The sequence below is a fragment of the Suncus etruscus genome, chromosome 18 (genome assembly GCF_024139225.1).
Source record: "Suncus etruscus isolate mSunEtr1 chromosome 18, mSunEtr1.pri.cur, whole genome shotgun sequence".
Taxonomy (NCBI): domain Eukaryota; kingdom Metazoa; phylum Chordata; class Mammalia; order Eulipotyphla; family Soricidae; genus Suncus; species Suncus etruscus.
In genome coordinates, this window is record NC_064865.1 from 11406729 (window position 1) to 11425089 (window position 18361).

At 34.2% G+C, this 18361-nt stretch overlaps 1 protein-coding gene across 1 annotated transcript in view; it reads left to right on the top strand.

The window, feature by feature from the left end:
• PKHD1 (PKHD1 ciliary IPT domain containing fibrocystin/polyductin) overlaps positions 1 to 18361 on the top strand; it is a 507893-nt gene that overhangs the window by 441335 nt on the left and 48197 nt on the right. Inside the window, exon 60 of the mRNA XM_049765224.1 lies at positions 10237 to 11248. Within this exon, the coding sequence (XP_049621181.1) occupies positions 10237 to 11248 (1012 nt within the window). The remainder of the gene's footprint in view (positions 1 to 10236; positions 11249 to 18361) is intronic.

The following is an 18361-nucleotide window of genomic DNA, read 5'->3' on the forward strand; positions in this document are numbered from 1 at the left end:
CAGAATCTGTTGATTCAGAAAATCTATACATAGTTTTCTGCACTTTCATGATCTCAATTTCTGAGAATTTCTTCAAAACATCATCACCAGCACTTGATGTGCTGCTTTTCTTATTAAGAATAATGCCAGAAATGGCTATGTATCTTTGTGCCACTCTCTTACAAATTATGAAAATCAAGCTAGAAGTATTTTTATTGAAAGTTCCAGGATATAAGCTTTAAATACACAGTTTTTCAATTAATGAATTTAATTTTTTATAATATTTATGTGTGTGGAAGGTGAATAATGTATAAGGACCTGTAACTCATGCCTTCTATAAATAACTAGAACTCTAATATGATGGTCATTCAATCAACATGAGGCCTATTTCCTAAACTTTCAATTATTAAAACTGTTTTCTGTAAATTAAATTAAATCTATAATGCATAAGAACTTCACTCTCATTTTTCTTTACCTTTAAATTATAACACACATTCATTTAGTTTTGATGTTTTAAAATAATTTTTGTAAAAATTCACGATTGTAAAAAGCAGATATTTATGTATTGTTTTTAATATAAACAAAACATATTTCTGTTAAGACGTCAGATACTACTTTTGTGTATGTGAAAAACAGCCTTGACTTTTTTGAAATTTTACTTTAATGGGTCTATGGCAACTTACAGAAATGGGATAAATTTAACCTTTCTTCACTTTCTTTGATCTGTGGTCATTTATATATGTTAAATTAGAAATAATGAGGTATAAATGTTTTTTTGACAGAAAAGAATTGTAAGTGCTTTCTTTTCATTTCTTGAAAATATGAGAATAATTATATATTTTGTTTGTGTCAAAATATCCTATATACAGTACCACAAATTGTGAAATATATCACAAAATAGCTAAAAATAATTGAGGGAAATGATGGTGTTAACCTCGAGGAAAAAATCATTAATGCTGATGTATTTCATTCAATTTTAAACATATAAATTTTTTTCTTTTGTCGAAAGAAAAGATGAAATGATTCTGCCTTTGAGTCAAAACATTTGTTTTAAAAAGATTCTTTCTTTTCTTCTGATCCATTTTTCTAAATAATGGATAGAACTTATTTCCTTTTTTTTTTTCCTTAATTTTTTTTCTTCACCAAAGACAACCCCCTTGGCATATTTTCTTTTCAAACATGAAATGAGGTGGAAAATCCTCATTTCACGACAGGAAGGACAAATATTGACACAAAGTTAATATTTGTTAGAACCCTGGAAGCAACCTGAATACACACACACACACACACAAACACACATACACACACACACCCTCTTCCTTCACTCTATTGTACATATCTAACTTCCTCTTTGGGGGGTTTGGCTTTTAGGTCAATGATTTCTCATCTAGGGAATTATATAGGAAGCACATTGAATGGCTAGGCTAGGCTAGGCTAGGAAGTTAAAGTATACACAGCACAAGCACTCATGTGCACAAATGCACATGCAAGTACAACATGCTTAACCTAATTTTCCTCCATTTAGTGAAGAGCTTCTGGACTCTATCACTGTTTTGTTCATCTTGAATGCAAGAGCATATGCCAAACTAATACTCACTGGTCACTCAACATTTATTAAGTCCTGTCCACCCTGCTTTTTTGAGAAGATTGCCCTGGGGTGACTGGGCGGCTGCCCCTGACAGGCTGTGTCACTTATCTATTCACATTGATTATGAAAGTCAGCTGTGGCCAGACATTGCTTTTTTCCCTTCTCTCAGCCCCTCTTACAAGCACCCCTGCCTGGATTTTCATGAGGAAATAATCAGATTAGGCCTTTCACGGTGAGTTCATATGGAGTTCTCTTTCTCCAGTGTGCTACTAACTGAATAAACGTGTTTAGTGGTAAATTGTAAATGACATTATGATTACCAAAGTCAGCATGGGTTTCATTTAAAAGTGATCAGAATTGCAGACCACAAAAATTGTGACTGGCAGATAAGGCCATTTGGAGAAGTGGGAAAAGAGAAGGCAAAAACAACTGAGAAAGATAATCATTACTCAATACTAAAATTTTCCCAACTGAGAGAAGCAGGAGGGAAAGAAATCTGGAGGAAAAGAAGATGAAACGTTATTTAGAAAAGAAGGTAGAGCAACCGAGGCTGTGGACTCTTGCTAACTATGGATAGGATCAAGAACATGAGTACAACTACTTTGGTATCTGTGCAAAGGACAAGATACACTCATTTAACAGCTCTGGAAATCCAAAATGTTGCTTATATTTGCTTCATGTTGACTTCACTAAGAATCAAGCTACTAGAATTGATGAACTCTGAAGGATTAAAATACAAAGTATTCTGTCTTTCCATTCATACATACTGTATATGGTTTCATTTTAAATAATTTTAACTGAACCATGAAATAGAGTTACAACGTTGTTCATGATTGATTTCAGTCATAGTGTCCAACACCTAATCCCTTCACTAGTGCACATTTCTTGCCACCAATGTCCTTAGTTACCCTTCTGCCCTCCCATTTCCCACACTTTTCTGACAGAGCTTTTCTTCTTCTTCTTCTTCTTCTTCTTCTTCTTCTTCTTCTTCTTCTTCTTCTTCTTCTTTCTTCTTCTTCTTCTTTCTTCTTCTTCTTCTTCTTCTTCTTCTTCTTCTTCTTCTTCTTCTTCTTCTTCTTCTTCTTCTTCTTCTTCTTCTTCTTCTTCTTCTTCTTCTTCTTCTTCTTCTTCCTTCTTCTTCTTCTTCTTCTTCTTCTTCTTCTTCTTCTTCTTCTTCTACCTCCTCTTCTTTCTTTTTCTTCTTCTCTTTCTCTTCCTCTTCTTCCCCTTCCTTCTTTTTCTTCTTTTCCTTCATCTCCTTTTCCTTCCGCTTCTTTTCTTTTCTTTTTTCTTCTTCTACTTCCTCTTCTTTTTCTTCTTCTTCCTCCTCTTCCTCCTCCCCATATCCCTCCTCCCCCTCCTCCTCCATCAGTATCTACTTCTTGTCTAGAGTGATCCATTCCAACTGTCCTTGTCATAGTTGTTTCTTTTATTGCCCAACTGCACTACTCTGTTCCTTGTGGCAAGCTTCCTACTATGGAATTGTTCACCTGGCCCTTTGTCTCTATTGTCTCTGGGGATTATTATATTCTATATTTTTAATATCCCATATATGATGAGATATTCACTCAGCATAATGCTTTCCATATCTATTCATGTATGATCAAATTTTATGACTTTATTTTTCCTAACAGCTGAGCAGCATTGCATTGTATAGTTGTGCCATTATTTCTTTATCCACTCATCTTTTTTTCAGATACTTCGGTTGCTTCCAGATTCTGGCTATAGAAATAGTGGTAAACCAAACATAGGAGCGTGTATGCTTTTTGTGCATTGTATTTTTCATTTCTAGGTAATATTCCCAAGAATGATATTGCTGGGTCATACAGGAGCTTAATTTCTAGCGTTTTGAGGAATGAGAATATTTTGTTGTTGTTTTTTTTTGTTTTGTTTTGTTTTTGTTTGGGGGACACACCCGGTGATGCTCAGGGTTTACTCTTGGCAATGTGCTCAGAAATCACTCCTGGCTTGCGGGACCATTTGGGATGCCGTGGGATCGAACCACTATCCGTCCTAGGTTAGTCATGTACAAGGCAGACGCCTTACCACTTGCGCCACCGATCTGGCCCCTTGTTTTCTTTTTTTTTTAATGTGCCCCATTCTCTGTGGCATGATATAATATCTCATTGCTATTTTAACTTGCATTTCCTGATTATAAATAATGCAACATTTTTCATGTATCTTTTAGCCATCTATATTTCTTTTTTAAGGAAGTTTCTACTTATCTTTTCTCCCCATTATTTGATAGGGTTGGATTTTTTTTTCTTTTTAGCTCTGCTAGTACCTTATATATATATTAGACATTGACCTCTTATTAGATGAATATTGGGAAAATTGTTTCTCTAAACCCACAACAGTCTTTGTGTCCTGGTGACCATTCATTTGTAGTACAAAAGCTTCTTCATTAAATGTAGTCCCATTTGTTTATCTTTGTTTCAGTGGTGTGTCATCCTTGAAGATGCCATTGGCTTCCATGTCATGGAGAGTTTTGCCCATGTTTTCTTCTATTCAACTTATGGTTTCAGGTCTGACATCCTGACATCTGACATCCATTTTGAGTTAACTTTTGTGCACATCATTAAAAGGAGATACAATTTATTTTATTGCAAGTAGATCATCAGTTTTCCCAAAACCATCATTAAAGAATCTTTTCTTGCACCAGTTCTTACTCCTTTATCAAAGATTAATTGATTATGCACCTGATAGTCTCAAGATATTCAAGTATATTCCTGAGGGTCTGTCTCTATTCCAATACTAGCTGTTTTAATGAATACTGCTTTATAGTGCAATTTAAATTTGGGAAAAGTGATACCTCCCATCTTCTTCTTTCTAAGGATTGCTTTAGCTATTCATGATGTTAATTTTTTCATATGTTTTTCAGAAGTATTTCCTCTATTTCTTTAAAATATATCATAGATATTTTTATATGAATAGCATTAAATCTGTACAGTGCTTTAGAAAGTCTAATCTTTTTTTTGTTTTTTGTTTTTTGTTGTTTTGTGGGGGCCACAACTGGTGACACTCAGAAGTTACTCCTGGCCATGCATCTAGAAATCACCACTGGCTTGAGGGACCATATGGGATGCTGGGGATCGAACTGCAGTTCAACCTAGGCTAGCGTGGGCAAGGCAGATGCCTTACCACTTGTGCGACTGCTCCGGCCCTAAGTCTTACCATTTTTAATTAATTTAAGTACAATGGTTACAAAATTGTTCATGATCGAATTTCAATTATAGTGTACACCACCCTTCACCAATGCATATTTCCCAACATTTAAGCCTAGTTTTCTTCCATTTTAATGATATTAATCCTCCCAATCCATAAACAGGGAATGTGCTTCTATCTCCTTGCATTAAGAAATGGTTTCTTATTTATGAGCACCAAGATACCAGGTTTAATAATACAAATTAATAATTAAAATGTTCCTATTTAAATTATTAGTCCATCTTTCTTGTTACATTTGTGCCTGTACACATCTGAGATGGTTTTTATAAAATATCGTAAAGAAAAAATTAGAGGGGCCGGAGAGATAGCATGGAGGTAAGGCGTTTGCCTTTCATGCAGGAGGTCATCGGTTCGAATCCCGGCGCCCCATATGGTCCCCTGTGCCTGCCAGGAGCAATTTCTGAGCCTGGAGCCAGGAATAACCCCTGAGCACTGCCAGGTGTGACCCAAAAACAAAAAAAAAAAAAAAAAATTAGAATAAAATAATTATATGAAACCTCTCTACATATATAATATGACAGTAAAAAATGCCCCCTGAGACCCTGCCAATAAATTGTGCAGAGAAACTGGTTATTACATCACCTCTCTTATTTTTATTTATTTTGGGGTTTTTGGGCCACACCTGGTGACACTCAGGGGTTACTCTTGGCCAGGCACTCAAAAATTGCTCCTGGCTTGGGAACCATATGGGACATCAGGGGATCAAACCAAGGTCTGTCCTAGGCTAGCACCGGCAAGGCAGATGCCTTACCTATCCAAGCCACCTATCTGGCCCCACATCACCTCTCCTATTTTTAGTGGAATATTTTATTTGGTAAAAATTTTTAATTTCTTGGATTAGTTTGAAATAATGTGTTTTCTAATCACTATTTTTCCATTTGTTAGTACTCATATTTATGTTAAAATTTATTTTGCATCATGTGAGATACAGTTACAAAGTTGCTCATGATTGTTTCTACTTGTACAAAGTCCAACACCATTCCTTCACCATTGTACATTATCTGTCACCAATGTCCCCAGATTGTTTCTCACTCTCTCCCCTGTTAACTCCTCTTTATGCCTCTACGGCAGACATTTTTCTTTCTTTTTTCTCTATTTTTTCTCTCTTGTTCTTGTTCACTCATTCTTGCATTTTTCCCTTTATTTTTTAATGAAGAAATAATTTAATAATATTTTTAAATTATAAACTTGATTGTAGTTGGGTTTCAGTAAAAAAAAAACAACCCACCCCACTTCACCAGTGCAAAATTCCCACCAGTGCAAAATTCCCATCACAATGCCCCCAACTCCCTCCACCTACAATATTGTTTGTATTCATGGCAGGCATTCTACTTCTCTCACTCAATTCTTGAAGAAATATGATGGCTTAAAGGCACATGAAAAAAAATGATCTATGTTATCAATCATCAGGAAGATGCAAATCAAAACTCCAACACAACAAAAAGAACAAGAACAACCAGTGAGGGCCGGTGAGGTAGTGCTAGAGGTAAGGTGTCTTCCTTGCAAGCTCTAGCCAAGGAAGGACCGCTGTTCAATCTCCCAGAGTCCCATATGGCCCCCCAAGCCAGGGACAATTTCTGAGCGCTTAGCCAGGAGTAACCCCTGAGCATCAAACCTATGTGGCCCAAAAAACCAAAAAAAAAAAAAAAAAAAAGAAACCCAAAAAAGCAAAACTAAAACAAAACAACCAGTGTTGGTGCAGATGCAGGGAGAAAGGGACTCTTATTTACTATCCATGAAAATTTTGACTTGTTCAGCCGTTTTTTTTCAATAATTCATTTTTCCTTTTAAACACTAGTTCGCAATATAGTAACTGAAAATATTTTACCCATATCACTTTACTTCCTTTCAGCACCAGTTCTCCAGTTATTTATGAGTGAAAAATAAAGGCTAAAATGAGAGAACCAAGGCAGTTATTGATCAAGTACTTTTGAAATGGCTATGACTGAATTTCTTGTTTGGTCATCCTGGAGGAATTTCTGAAGACATAAATTTGACTTTTTGCATCATTTGATGCCAATAATAAACTGTTTCTGAACTTTAATTATAATTATGGACCATAATTTTTACAATATATAATTTGACTGTTTTCTGTATATATATATATATATATATATATATATATATATATATATATATATATATATATATATATATATATATATATATATTTAAACACTATGGTTAAATATATATTTAAAAACTATGGTTTTATTATGTTCATAATAAAATTTTTCAAAGATAAAGTTGTTCATAATTGAGCTATATCATACAATGTATAATAACCTTAACTAGTGTACATTTCTCACTACCAATGTCAACAGTTTTCCTTTCACACTCCCTGATGCCTTCTACCCTTGCACTAACTCCTGCCTGCCTCTGGGTCAGGCATTTTACTTCACTCTATCTCTATCTATCCATCCATCATGTATCTACCTATCTATCTCTCATCTATCATCTATAATCTTTCTTTTTTCTCTTTTCTTTCTTTCTTTCTTTCTTTCTTTCTTTCTTTCTTTCTTTCTTTCTTTCTTTCTTTCTTTCTTTCTTTCTTTCTTTCTTTCTTTTTCTTTCTTTCTTTCTTCCTTTCTCTTTCTTTCTCTTTCTTTCTTTCTTTCTCTTCCTTTCTTTCTTTTTCTTTCTTTCCTTTCTTTTCTTTCTTTCTTTCTTTCTTTCTTTCTTTCTTTCTTTCTTTCTTTCTTTCTTTCTTTCTTTCTTTCTTTCTTTCTTTCTTTCTTTCTTTCTTTCTTTCTTTCTTTCTTTCTTTCTTTCTTCTTCCTTCCTTCCTTCCTTCCTTCCTTCCTTCCTTCCTTCCTTCCTTCCTTCCTTCCTTCCTTCCTTCTTTCTTTCTTTCTTTCTTTCTTTCTTTCTTTCTTTCTTTCTTTCTTTCTTTCTTTCTTTCTTTCTTTCTTTCTTTCTTTCTTTCTTTCTTTCTTTCTTTCTTCTCTCTCTTTCTTCCCTTTTTCCTTTCTTTCTTTCTTTTTTACTTTTTCTTTCTTCTTTCTTAGTTTTTTTATAACATTTTTATTTAAACACTTTATTACAAAATGATTGTAGTTGGGTTTCAGTCATATAAAGAACACTTCCCATTCACCAGTGCAACATTACCATCACCAATGTCCCAAATCTCCTTCCTCCTACGACATCCCTGCCGGTACTTTAGACAGTCTTCCTATTTTCCTCATACATTCACATTGTTATGATAGTTCTCAGTGTAGTTATTTCTCTAACTGCACACACCACTCTTTGTGGTGAGCTTTATGTCATGAGTTTGACCTTCCAGACCTCCTTTCTTTGTCTCTGAGAATTATTGCAAAAATATCTTTTATTTTTCTTAAAACCCGTGAATAAGGTAGACTATTCTGAATCTATCTCTCTGACTTATTTTACTCAGAATAATACATCCCATGTACATCCATATATAGGAAAATTACATGACTTTATATCTCCTGACAGCTGTACAATATTCCATTGTGTATATGTGCCACAGTTTCTTTAGTCATTCATCTGTTGAAGGACATCTTGGTTGTTTCCAGAGTATGGCTCTTTTAAGTAGTGCTGCAATGAATATAGGTATGAGGAAAAGATTTTCGTATTGTATTTTTGTGTTCCGAGGGTATATTCCTAAGAGTTGTATAGCTGGATCTTATGGGAGCTCAATTTCTAGTTTTTGGAAGAATATACATATCACTTTCCATAAAGGTTGGACTAGACGGCATTCTCACCAACAGTGGTGTTCCTTTCTCTCCACATCTCTGTAAGCTCTAATTGTTCTCATTCTTTGTGATGTGTGCCAATATCTGTGGCATAAGATGGTACCTCAAGTTGTTTTGATTTGCAACTGCCTGATGATTAGTGATGTAGAGCATTTTTATGTGACTTTTGGCCATTTATATTTCTTTTTTGTCAAAGTGTCTGTTAATTTCTTTTCCCCATTTTTTTGATGGGATTAGATATTTTTTGTAAAGTTCTGACAGTGCCTTGTATATTTTGATTATTAGCCCCTTATCTGATGGGTATTGGGTGAATAGTTTCTCCCACTCATTGGGTAGCTCTTGTTTTTTGAGCACTATTTTTTTTGAGGTGCAGAAGCTCCTCAGCTTAATATATTCCCATCTGTTAATCTTTGCTTTCACTTGTTTGGAGAGTGCAGTTTTCTCCTTGAAGATGCCTTTAGTCTCAATGTCATGGAGTGTTTTACCTATGTGTTGTTCTATATACCTTATGGTATCAGGTCTGATATTAAGGTCTCAATTCCATTTGGATTTTACCTTTGTACATGATATTAGTTGGGGGTCTGAGTTCACTTTTTTTGCAAGTGGCTAATTAGTTGTGCCAACACCACTTGTTGAAGAAGCTTTCTTTGCTCCATTTAGGATTCCTTGCTCCTTTATCAAAGATTAGGTGATTGTATGTCTGGGGAATATTCTCTGAGTACTCAAGCCTATTTCACTGATCTGAGGGTCTATCTTTACTCCAATACCATGCTGTTTTGATAACTATTCCTTTGTAATACAGTTTAAAGTTGGGGAAAGTAATGCCTCCCATATTTTTTTCTCAGTGATTGCTTTAGCTATTCGAGGGTTTATTTTTCCAATTGAATTGCTTTTTTAATCTGTTTTATCTGGTACTCTTTGAGCATCCAAAATATGGTTGCATTCACCCTTTAGCTCTGGGAATTTCTCAGTTATGATGGCCTTTATTATTGATTCTTCATCAGGGTTTTCTTCCTGGATACCTGTGACTCCAAAGAGTCTTATATTCTTCCTATTGAGCTTATTTCAGAGTTCAATAGTCATCTGTTCACTTTCTTTTAGAATTCATCTAGCCTCTTTTGTTGTATAAAAGTGTTATTAAGCTCATCTTGTTTCTGTAATCCTGAACCAGTGTTTTGCCCTTCTTTGTCATTTGTTATTTACCATTTCTAACTATGTTTTTCTATACTCTCCAGATTCTTGAGAATATCTAACAATTGTCATTGCCTTTCTGATTTAGATTAATACAAGATCATCCTTCTATAAAATTTACAGAAAATTTCATGATTTGTGGGCCAGAACGTTGGCGCTAAAGATAAGGCATCTGCCTTGCAAGCACTAGCCTAGGACAGACTGTGGTTCAATCCCCCAGCGTCCCATATAGTCCCCCAAGACAGGAGCGATTTCTAAGTAAATAGCCAGGAGTAACCCCTGGGCATCACCCAGTGTGGCCCCAAAACAAAACAAAACAAAAAAGAAAATTACATGATTTTATCATTTCTTGTGGCTGTATAGAATTTGATTGTGTATGAATATTACAGTTTCATTCTCCACTTAATTGGACTGGATTGTTACCATCACCGTTCTATTATACTAAGATCATGCTACAATGAACATAATAAGCATGTTTATATTTCTCATAGAAACCTGGTTTCAAGTGTCACTTATGTATTTTCCTTTATCTTATAGGTACATTTAGAGAAGAACAGAAATGCACATATCGATATGAGATGAATGGCTACGTTTGCAAGCAAACTGACCAAGTAATCTTAATTCTAGACAGTACTGATGTTTCTTGGGAAGTACAGAAGTTCTATCCAGTTGTGTCTGTCACTGATGGTTTTGTTGATACCTTTAGTAATGCAAATACCAATACATCCTGTTCTTCTGCAGGATTTCTCTCTACTCTCTATTCTATTTTACCAACCAGAAAAATCACCAAAGTCTGCTTTGTTGATCGAACTCCTCAAATTTTACGTTTTTTTCTCTTAGGAAACAAAAACAACACAAAACTTCTCTTGGCTATATTCTACCATACACTCCAAAGTCCCCAAATTTTCTTTCACGAAAACTTTATTTCACCTTCTCCAGTACAACCGATTTCCTCATTGCTCAGTGGTCCTGTTGGTGCCAACTATTTTGACCTCATGGAAAACCTCTTGTATGTTGTCTTACAAGGAGAGGAGCCCATTGAAGTACGATCTGGTGTTTCCATTCATTTGGCCCTCGCTGTATTGACTTCTGCTCTAGAAAAAGATCCAGAAATTCCGATTCTTAAAAGACTAACTGATTTCTTACAAGTTAGTCAATTCCAAGTTCGACTTATTCATGAAATGCCTGGCAATAAAGCAACATTAAAGTCCATTGCTGATAGTAAAGCAAAGAGAAAACGCAATTGCCCAACTGTGATGTGTTCCAGTTATTATAGAATCAGTCAGCGTAGACCTCTGATGGATATGAATCCATATAGGGCATCACAACCAAACATTATGGAGAGTAGATCAAAAGTAATAATTATTGAAATTAGTGACTTACCAACAGTAAGGAAGACCGGACCAATTTCATCTTTATCAATAGACAAACTACAGATGTTTTCTCAACGGATTATCACTGCTCAACAGACTGGAATGTTAGAGAATTTTCTAAATGTAACTATTGAGGCCTTACTAATCACCCAGTCAAAGGTTGTTATGGACAATGGGTAAGTGCTACTTATAATAATTATAATAACTTTTGAATGATGGGTGTGTATGCAAATATGAAGTTATGTACATTGGATCATATGTCATTTCTGCTTATTATAAGAATGTAATCTTAGAATTTGGGAAAAGGTAGTTCAGAAGTCAAAGGAACATGCTTGGCATACACTAGAATCCAAATTCAAATCCCAATACCATATGGCTTCAAGAGCATTGCCAGGATTGCCAATGCAGGCCCTGAAACCCTTCCGATGTGGTCCTGGTGGCTGCTTAGCACTTCAGCATGAGCAGTATCACATCACTAGGCTTTGCACAAAAATAAAATTTTCAGCACAGTTGGCAGAATACCACTAGTTCTCCACACCCCCCCCCACCAGCACTACTAGAAGACTCAAAATGAAATAAAAACTTCAGTTCCATGGAAATACCTTAAAGGACCAAAGGACCATACCTTGAATGCAAGTCTTCAAGTTATATTTCTCTAGTGCTGCATGGCCCCCTAAACACTGCTGTATATATTTGTGGATGCCCTGATGAACACAAGCATTAAATTTTTTGGCTGTGTTACTCTTAATATTTCAAGAAATGGACTTCCCTGAAAAAAAGCATCTGAAAGAGTAAAATAATAAAACACCAATGAAAGTCCTAATTCTCAATTTTAAAATTATTCTTGAAAGTAGCAGCATGGGTGGGATATCCAAATTGTTGTTAAAGGGTCTGGGGATCACATATAGCAATGCTTAACTTTTTAATTTATTTTTTATATTATTATACTTTTCTTATCTTTTATTTATTTTGGGGTGGGTCCTAGAGCCACTATTGGCTGTGCTCAGGCATTACTATTTGCTCTGTGCTCAGGAATCACATGTGGTAATGCTGTGAATAAAATAAGGGTCAGCACTTGCACTCCAGTGCAAGTCAAATGCCTTAACACCTATAAATCTTTCCAGTCCCAGTCCTTGGAATTTTCAAATTCTTTGTATTTGTTTTTTTCAGGCACTGAGGATGCTTGGTGTTGCTTACTGCTTACTCTGCACTCAGGGTTCAACAGGAAGTTCTTAGAGAACCATAAGTAGGGTTGGGACTTGAACGAGGGTTACTCATTAGCAAGGCAAGTGCCTTAACTCTTTAGAACTATCTCTCAGGCTCTAAGCCCATCTCTTCCAAGTGATTCAAGATGTTATATTTTGATATCTTAAAAAAATGTCAAAGATTTTTTATAATCAACTTGATTCAGTTCAAATGTTTATTAATTGTAATGAATTTATGCAGTAGAGTAGATTTGAGGGTTGCTAGAGTGAAACATGTGGTCTCTATATTAGGAAAAAATAGAACTAATTAAAATTCTACATTGTTGGGGCTGGTGAGGTGGCGCTAGAGGTAAGGTGTCTGTCTGTCTTGCAAGTTCTAGCCAAGGAAGGACCGTGATTAGATCACTCAGTGCACCATGTGGTCCCCCCAAGCCAGGGGCGATTTCTGAGCACTTAACCAGGAGTAACCCTTGAGCATCAAACAGGTGTGGCCCCAAAAACAAAACAAAATAAATTCTACACTGCTGTGAAATAAAATTAAATACTGTGAAGGGAAAATATATTAGGACTAACAAGGACCTTATATTTAGGTAAACTTTATAGTGATTACTAGTTATTTATTAAGCTAAAGTTGTGACTTGATTGTATTTATTTAATATTGTATTAAGGTTTGGAAAAAAATTACCTTCTCAGATTGAGATAGAGACTTCTCTGATCTAGTTATGGCATAGCTTGTGAAGGGTGAAGTAAACTTTGTGCTAAGCTATTCTGACTCTCCTTAGATTTTAAAATTTTTCATCAGATATCTGTTAAGTAATTGATTTCTTTGGAGGGGCACAACCAGTATGCTCAGGGCTTACTCCTATTGGTACATTCAAGGTTCATTTCTGGTAGGCATGGGGACCATAGAATGTTCTTGAGACTGAACACAGTTTGACTACATTCAAGGAAAACATCCTACCTTCTGTACTCTCGCTACAACCACAAGTGATTTATAAACTTTCCTAAATATTTTTCAAATATTGGCAAACAAAAACTTTTTGAATGGAAGTATAAATAAATAAAGATAATTTAAAATTATTCTCAATGTTATATATTACATTAGCCAAGTTATTGATTGACCAGGCAGAATGTGTCTCTAAGATACATCTCAAAATCAGTACTGTTAGCCACCCAGGGTTCAATCTTCAGAAAATCACCAGAAATGGTTCCCAGATTCAGTCAATATGAATTTATCCTGATTGTGAAGCACATATAAAACTAAATATATCACCTGTTCTTACTATTTGGTTGGAGAGGGCTCAAGCTGAAATTATATATATTATATAAATACTTAACCACCACCATTGGAAAAACAGACTAAATACAGATGAAGTCTCAGTTGACATTGATTAGGTTCCTTATTGATAAATTTTGATTCTAGAAAATAGTACACATAAAAGTTCAGAATCTTCATATTTTAATAATACTGTTGTTTTGCATTTTATATCATTAACAAACAAGGATTATTCATATTAATTATAATGGAGAGTATTTTGTCAGAACATCTCTGATGGATGCAAATATAATTATCAAATGAAAAGTAAAGCCTAAAAGATACCTAGATTCACATTTTGAGATACATTTAGTTAATACGTTAATTAACTTTGTAAACACAGAATAGCACATTTAAACAAAATATTATTTAAGTACAAGAGAGGTAATACAAGAGAGATAATAAAGCAAGTATTGAATGTGTCTGACCCAGGTATATCACCAATACCCCAGAGAATACAACAATATACAATACCCCAAACATTTTATCTTTCTTTTATCTCCCTAAGTGCAGAACCAGAAATATTTCCTAGGCACTACTGGATGTTTTTCCCCCCAAAATAATCACTTTGTTTTACTTTCTTATTTTATTAGTCTTTACAATAGAATTAAGTGTTATTTTTCTTTATAGGCAAGACATATGTAGAAAAAAACTCAAGCAAGTATTGTTGTGCATCTTGTTTCAAATGAAGGGCTTTGGAAATTTAGTTTACAACTCAAAGTACTTTGAGATACATGGGTATTTAATATTAATTAGATCTTGAATATTTGAACACCCAACACTTAACATGTTAAGATTGCTATTATTATATGATATGTGATAGTATGACAATTGAGGATGTGTAAAATGGGTCTGTTAGGGGTCTTTCTTCCATATATTTTTGAAGTACTGGGATTTGCAATACTGTTAATCATCTTTTTCATGCTTACTTCTCTGTTTAGTCTATAACCCAGCTAACACTTATTAGCTACCATAATCATCATCTGAGTGCCCACTTCCCTCCTCCAATGTTTCAGGAGCCCTTCCCAAGATCCTTTCCATGTAAGTTAAGTTCCATAGAAAATATTTTTCAGATTTTTTACTTTGACCATTGGATTTTCCCTTCCCATGTTTCTGTTTTATCCCACATATAGGAGAAATCTCTTTTTATTTACATAAAATTTTTATTTGCCAAGGTCGTGATATCTATACACACATAGTTTAATAGTGCTAATCTTCTGAAATGCCACAAAATTGTAAATCAATGATAAGTTGATGAAGTAACTTTTATCAAAAACTATTTTTCTGTTTTAGAGGGGCATTAATCTAAAAATTACTATTAAAATATTATTTTACCTCTAACATTCTTCTAAGTTTTCCCTTTCCTTGGAAACCTTAGTTTTTATTATGGTCAGCATCACTGGACATTGCATATTCCATTGTTTAGTGTCTTTATATATAACATACATGTAAAATCATGCCATTTGGTTTTTTAGTCTTCTAATTTAATTTTCTGTACTGAATAGCTCAGTTCCATCTAAGTTATAGCAAAAGACAATATTTAATCTTTTCTAATAGCTGAGTAATAGTTCATTGCATATAATTCGTTTTTTAACTTTCTTTTTTTTAAATTTTTATTTAAACAAATTTATTACATACATGATTGTGTTTGGGTTTCAGTCATGTAAAGAACACCACCCATCACCAGTGCAACATTCCCATCACCAATGTCCCAAATCTCCCTCCTCCCCACCCAACCCCTGCCTGTACTCTAGACAGGCTTTCTATTTCCCTCGTACATTCTCATTATTAGGATAGTTCAAAACATATATAATTCTTTTGTCTTTCTTCTTTTCTCATCTGTTTGAGGGCACTGGGATTATATCCAGTTATATATATATATATATGTATATATATGAACATATATATTGTGTACCTCATAGATATAATTTTTGACTTTTTTCTCAGAGGCCATAGGAATATACAGATAGTTGCTAAGGGTGCTATATATTACCAGAGATCAAGTTCAAAGTCATCGCTTGTAAGACATGTGTTTAATGATTTGAGTTGTCTACCCATTTCCAGTTGTTGTTTTTTTTTTTTTTTTTTGCTGTTGCAAAATGTTCCACAATGCATGTAGTAGCAAATATATCTTTTCAAATGAGTGGTTTTATATTATTTTGATACTTAGGAATGGAGTTGTAGTATTACATAGTTGTTCTATTTTTAAACTTCGATACTTTTTTTTACAGACAATGAACATTTCTAGTGACAATGAATGAGGGTTCTCTATTTAGTCTATAACCCAGCTAACACATGTTATTCCAAGAATTTTGATGTAGGTCATTTTCACTGTATGAAGTGACAACGTTGTTATTTTTATTTGCTTTTGTTTAGCATCAGCAATGATGAATATTTTTATGTGCTTCTTGCATATCTTTGTCTTCCCTGAAGAAGGGTCTGTTTAGTTACCCTCACTATTTGAAAATATTTGAATATTTTATTTGGTCTGTTTCTTATAAATGTTAGACAGTATTTATTTGACTTAATAGTGTGTGAATGTTTTCTCTAAATTGTTATAAAGTCTTTGATTTTGTAAAATTTTATTTTTATATGCAAAAAATTAAAATTTTATTTGTTCTTGAACAGCTGGTGGTGGTTAGGAATTACTCCTGGCTGTGTTTGGGGTCATATAGGATGCCAGGGATCAAACCCAGGTTGGATGCATACAAGACAAACGCCCTACCTGTTGTACTATTACTCTGGCCCTTGGGGACTTTTACTTTGATGTGATAGCATTTGATTATATTGCTTTTATTTATCTGAATAATTTAGACAAACAACTGAAGACATTTTAAATCACTAACATGGAGTGACATAGCTGCATTTTCTTCTATGTGCATTATGAATTCTTATCTAAGTTTTTAATCACTTTTGAGTTCAACTTTAGGCATATTGTGATAGAGATGCTATTTAATTAATTTACATGTGGTTCGACATTTTTCAAACAACATTTGTTGAAGAGGCTTTCTATTCTCTGCTTTATGCTCTTGAATACTTTGGCATTGATTATGTAGGGGAAAGTGTGTTTCTGATAGCTCACTTCTATTCCATTTATTTGAGTGATGACTGAGGAAATAGTTTAAATTGTAGATCACAGTGTGTGTGAGGTTCTGAGTTCACTTACCAGCATAAAATGCCAACCCCAGCACTACCAAGACCCCTGAGACTGCCAGGTCTGACTCCTATTAAACATACCAAAAAACTAGAGTAACCCAGATTATATTTACATTTTTCCTTTAGCCCAGTTTCATTTAAATCCCATTATGTTATTCTAAGTAGATTATATGTGTGAGTGACTAGATAGAAAAAGGTCAAATCATTGCTAAATTTCATTAAAATTTTATAGTACTTAGATTTCTTAATATATCTTCACTCCAAAAACGACTCATTTATATTTGATATTAAGAAATGGCTCAGTGAAAATGCAGCCCTTGAATGAAAAGGAAAAGAAAGTCAAATAGTATAAAAATATCTTTATAACAGAGGAAAGTTCTCAAAGAGAAACTCTAGCACAACATCATTGCACTCATGTATGTGACATGGTTATTATTCTGTACTGAGGTAAGAGTTTCCAGTAAGGTGACCTTTGTCACCACCAGGTGATATCACTAAGTCACGTTTGAATCAACTATCGCTTATATAAGAAATCTCTCATTATGTATATTAGAACATAAATTTTCCGTTGGAATATATTATAGTTCCTCTATGTTTTTTTAGTAATTTAAAAGATATTTTATAGATATCAAAAAGTAATTACAAATGAAAGAAAAGCTTTTCTAATATGTATGAATAAATCTCTGCTGAATTAAAGACACCATAATCTGAGAGGTAGAATGAAATATACCAAAGTTTCCCAGGGTTCTGAGAATTTCACAGATTGATAACCTCCAAGCCCCATGTATAGCTTATGGCCAGCACTGTCTTCCTTTCAACTTTGATTATTATCAGTTGGGACTTCCAATGAACTCACTGAAGAGTTATTGACAAACTAATGATTTGACCTAGAGTCTAATCATCAGACCAACTAGCAGAAATGAGTGTAGACTGAGCCAGTTAGTAGAGTGAGAGCGAGGTCTTACAAAATTTGATCTCCAGCGTCGTATATAATGTCTTGATCCATCCAAGAGTGATCACTGAATGCAGAGCCAGGAGTAAACCCTGTGTAATTTCAGGTGTGTCCCACTCTTTCCAAAAAATAAATGAGTGTAGGTTCACAGAATATTCAGTGAAAAGCACCAAGGATGTTCTTGAAGGGTTCATTATTATTAATTTAATGGGGCTGTATGCATTAAGAACATTGAACCTACATTGAACATTATTTCTTAAAGGTCAATTCTACCTGTTTTTGTGAAAATACCATTTTCTGAAATAGAGTGCCACCCACATTTTAAGTAAATTATGCATTGTGAATTGTCTTCTTTATTGATATTATTCTTTTCTATCACCATCTGTCTTTAAATTTTCTCTACTTGTACAAACTCAATTTCAGTAACCTATTTTGAATCCTCAAATGCATTGTTGATCTCTTTTGGCAGTTATTTTGCTTCATTTGTTTTCATATCTTCATTGATTTACAACATTTTTATTTTTTAAGTAATTTCAGTGGAGGAGAGGTAACAAACATATACAAATATTCAGTCTTCCCTTTTAAAGGGAGGGTTATTCTCAAAGATATTATATTTATGCTCAGACTTTTATTTGGAATTCTAGTATGATATACTGTTTTG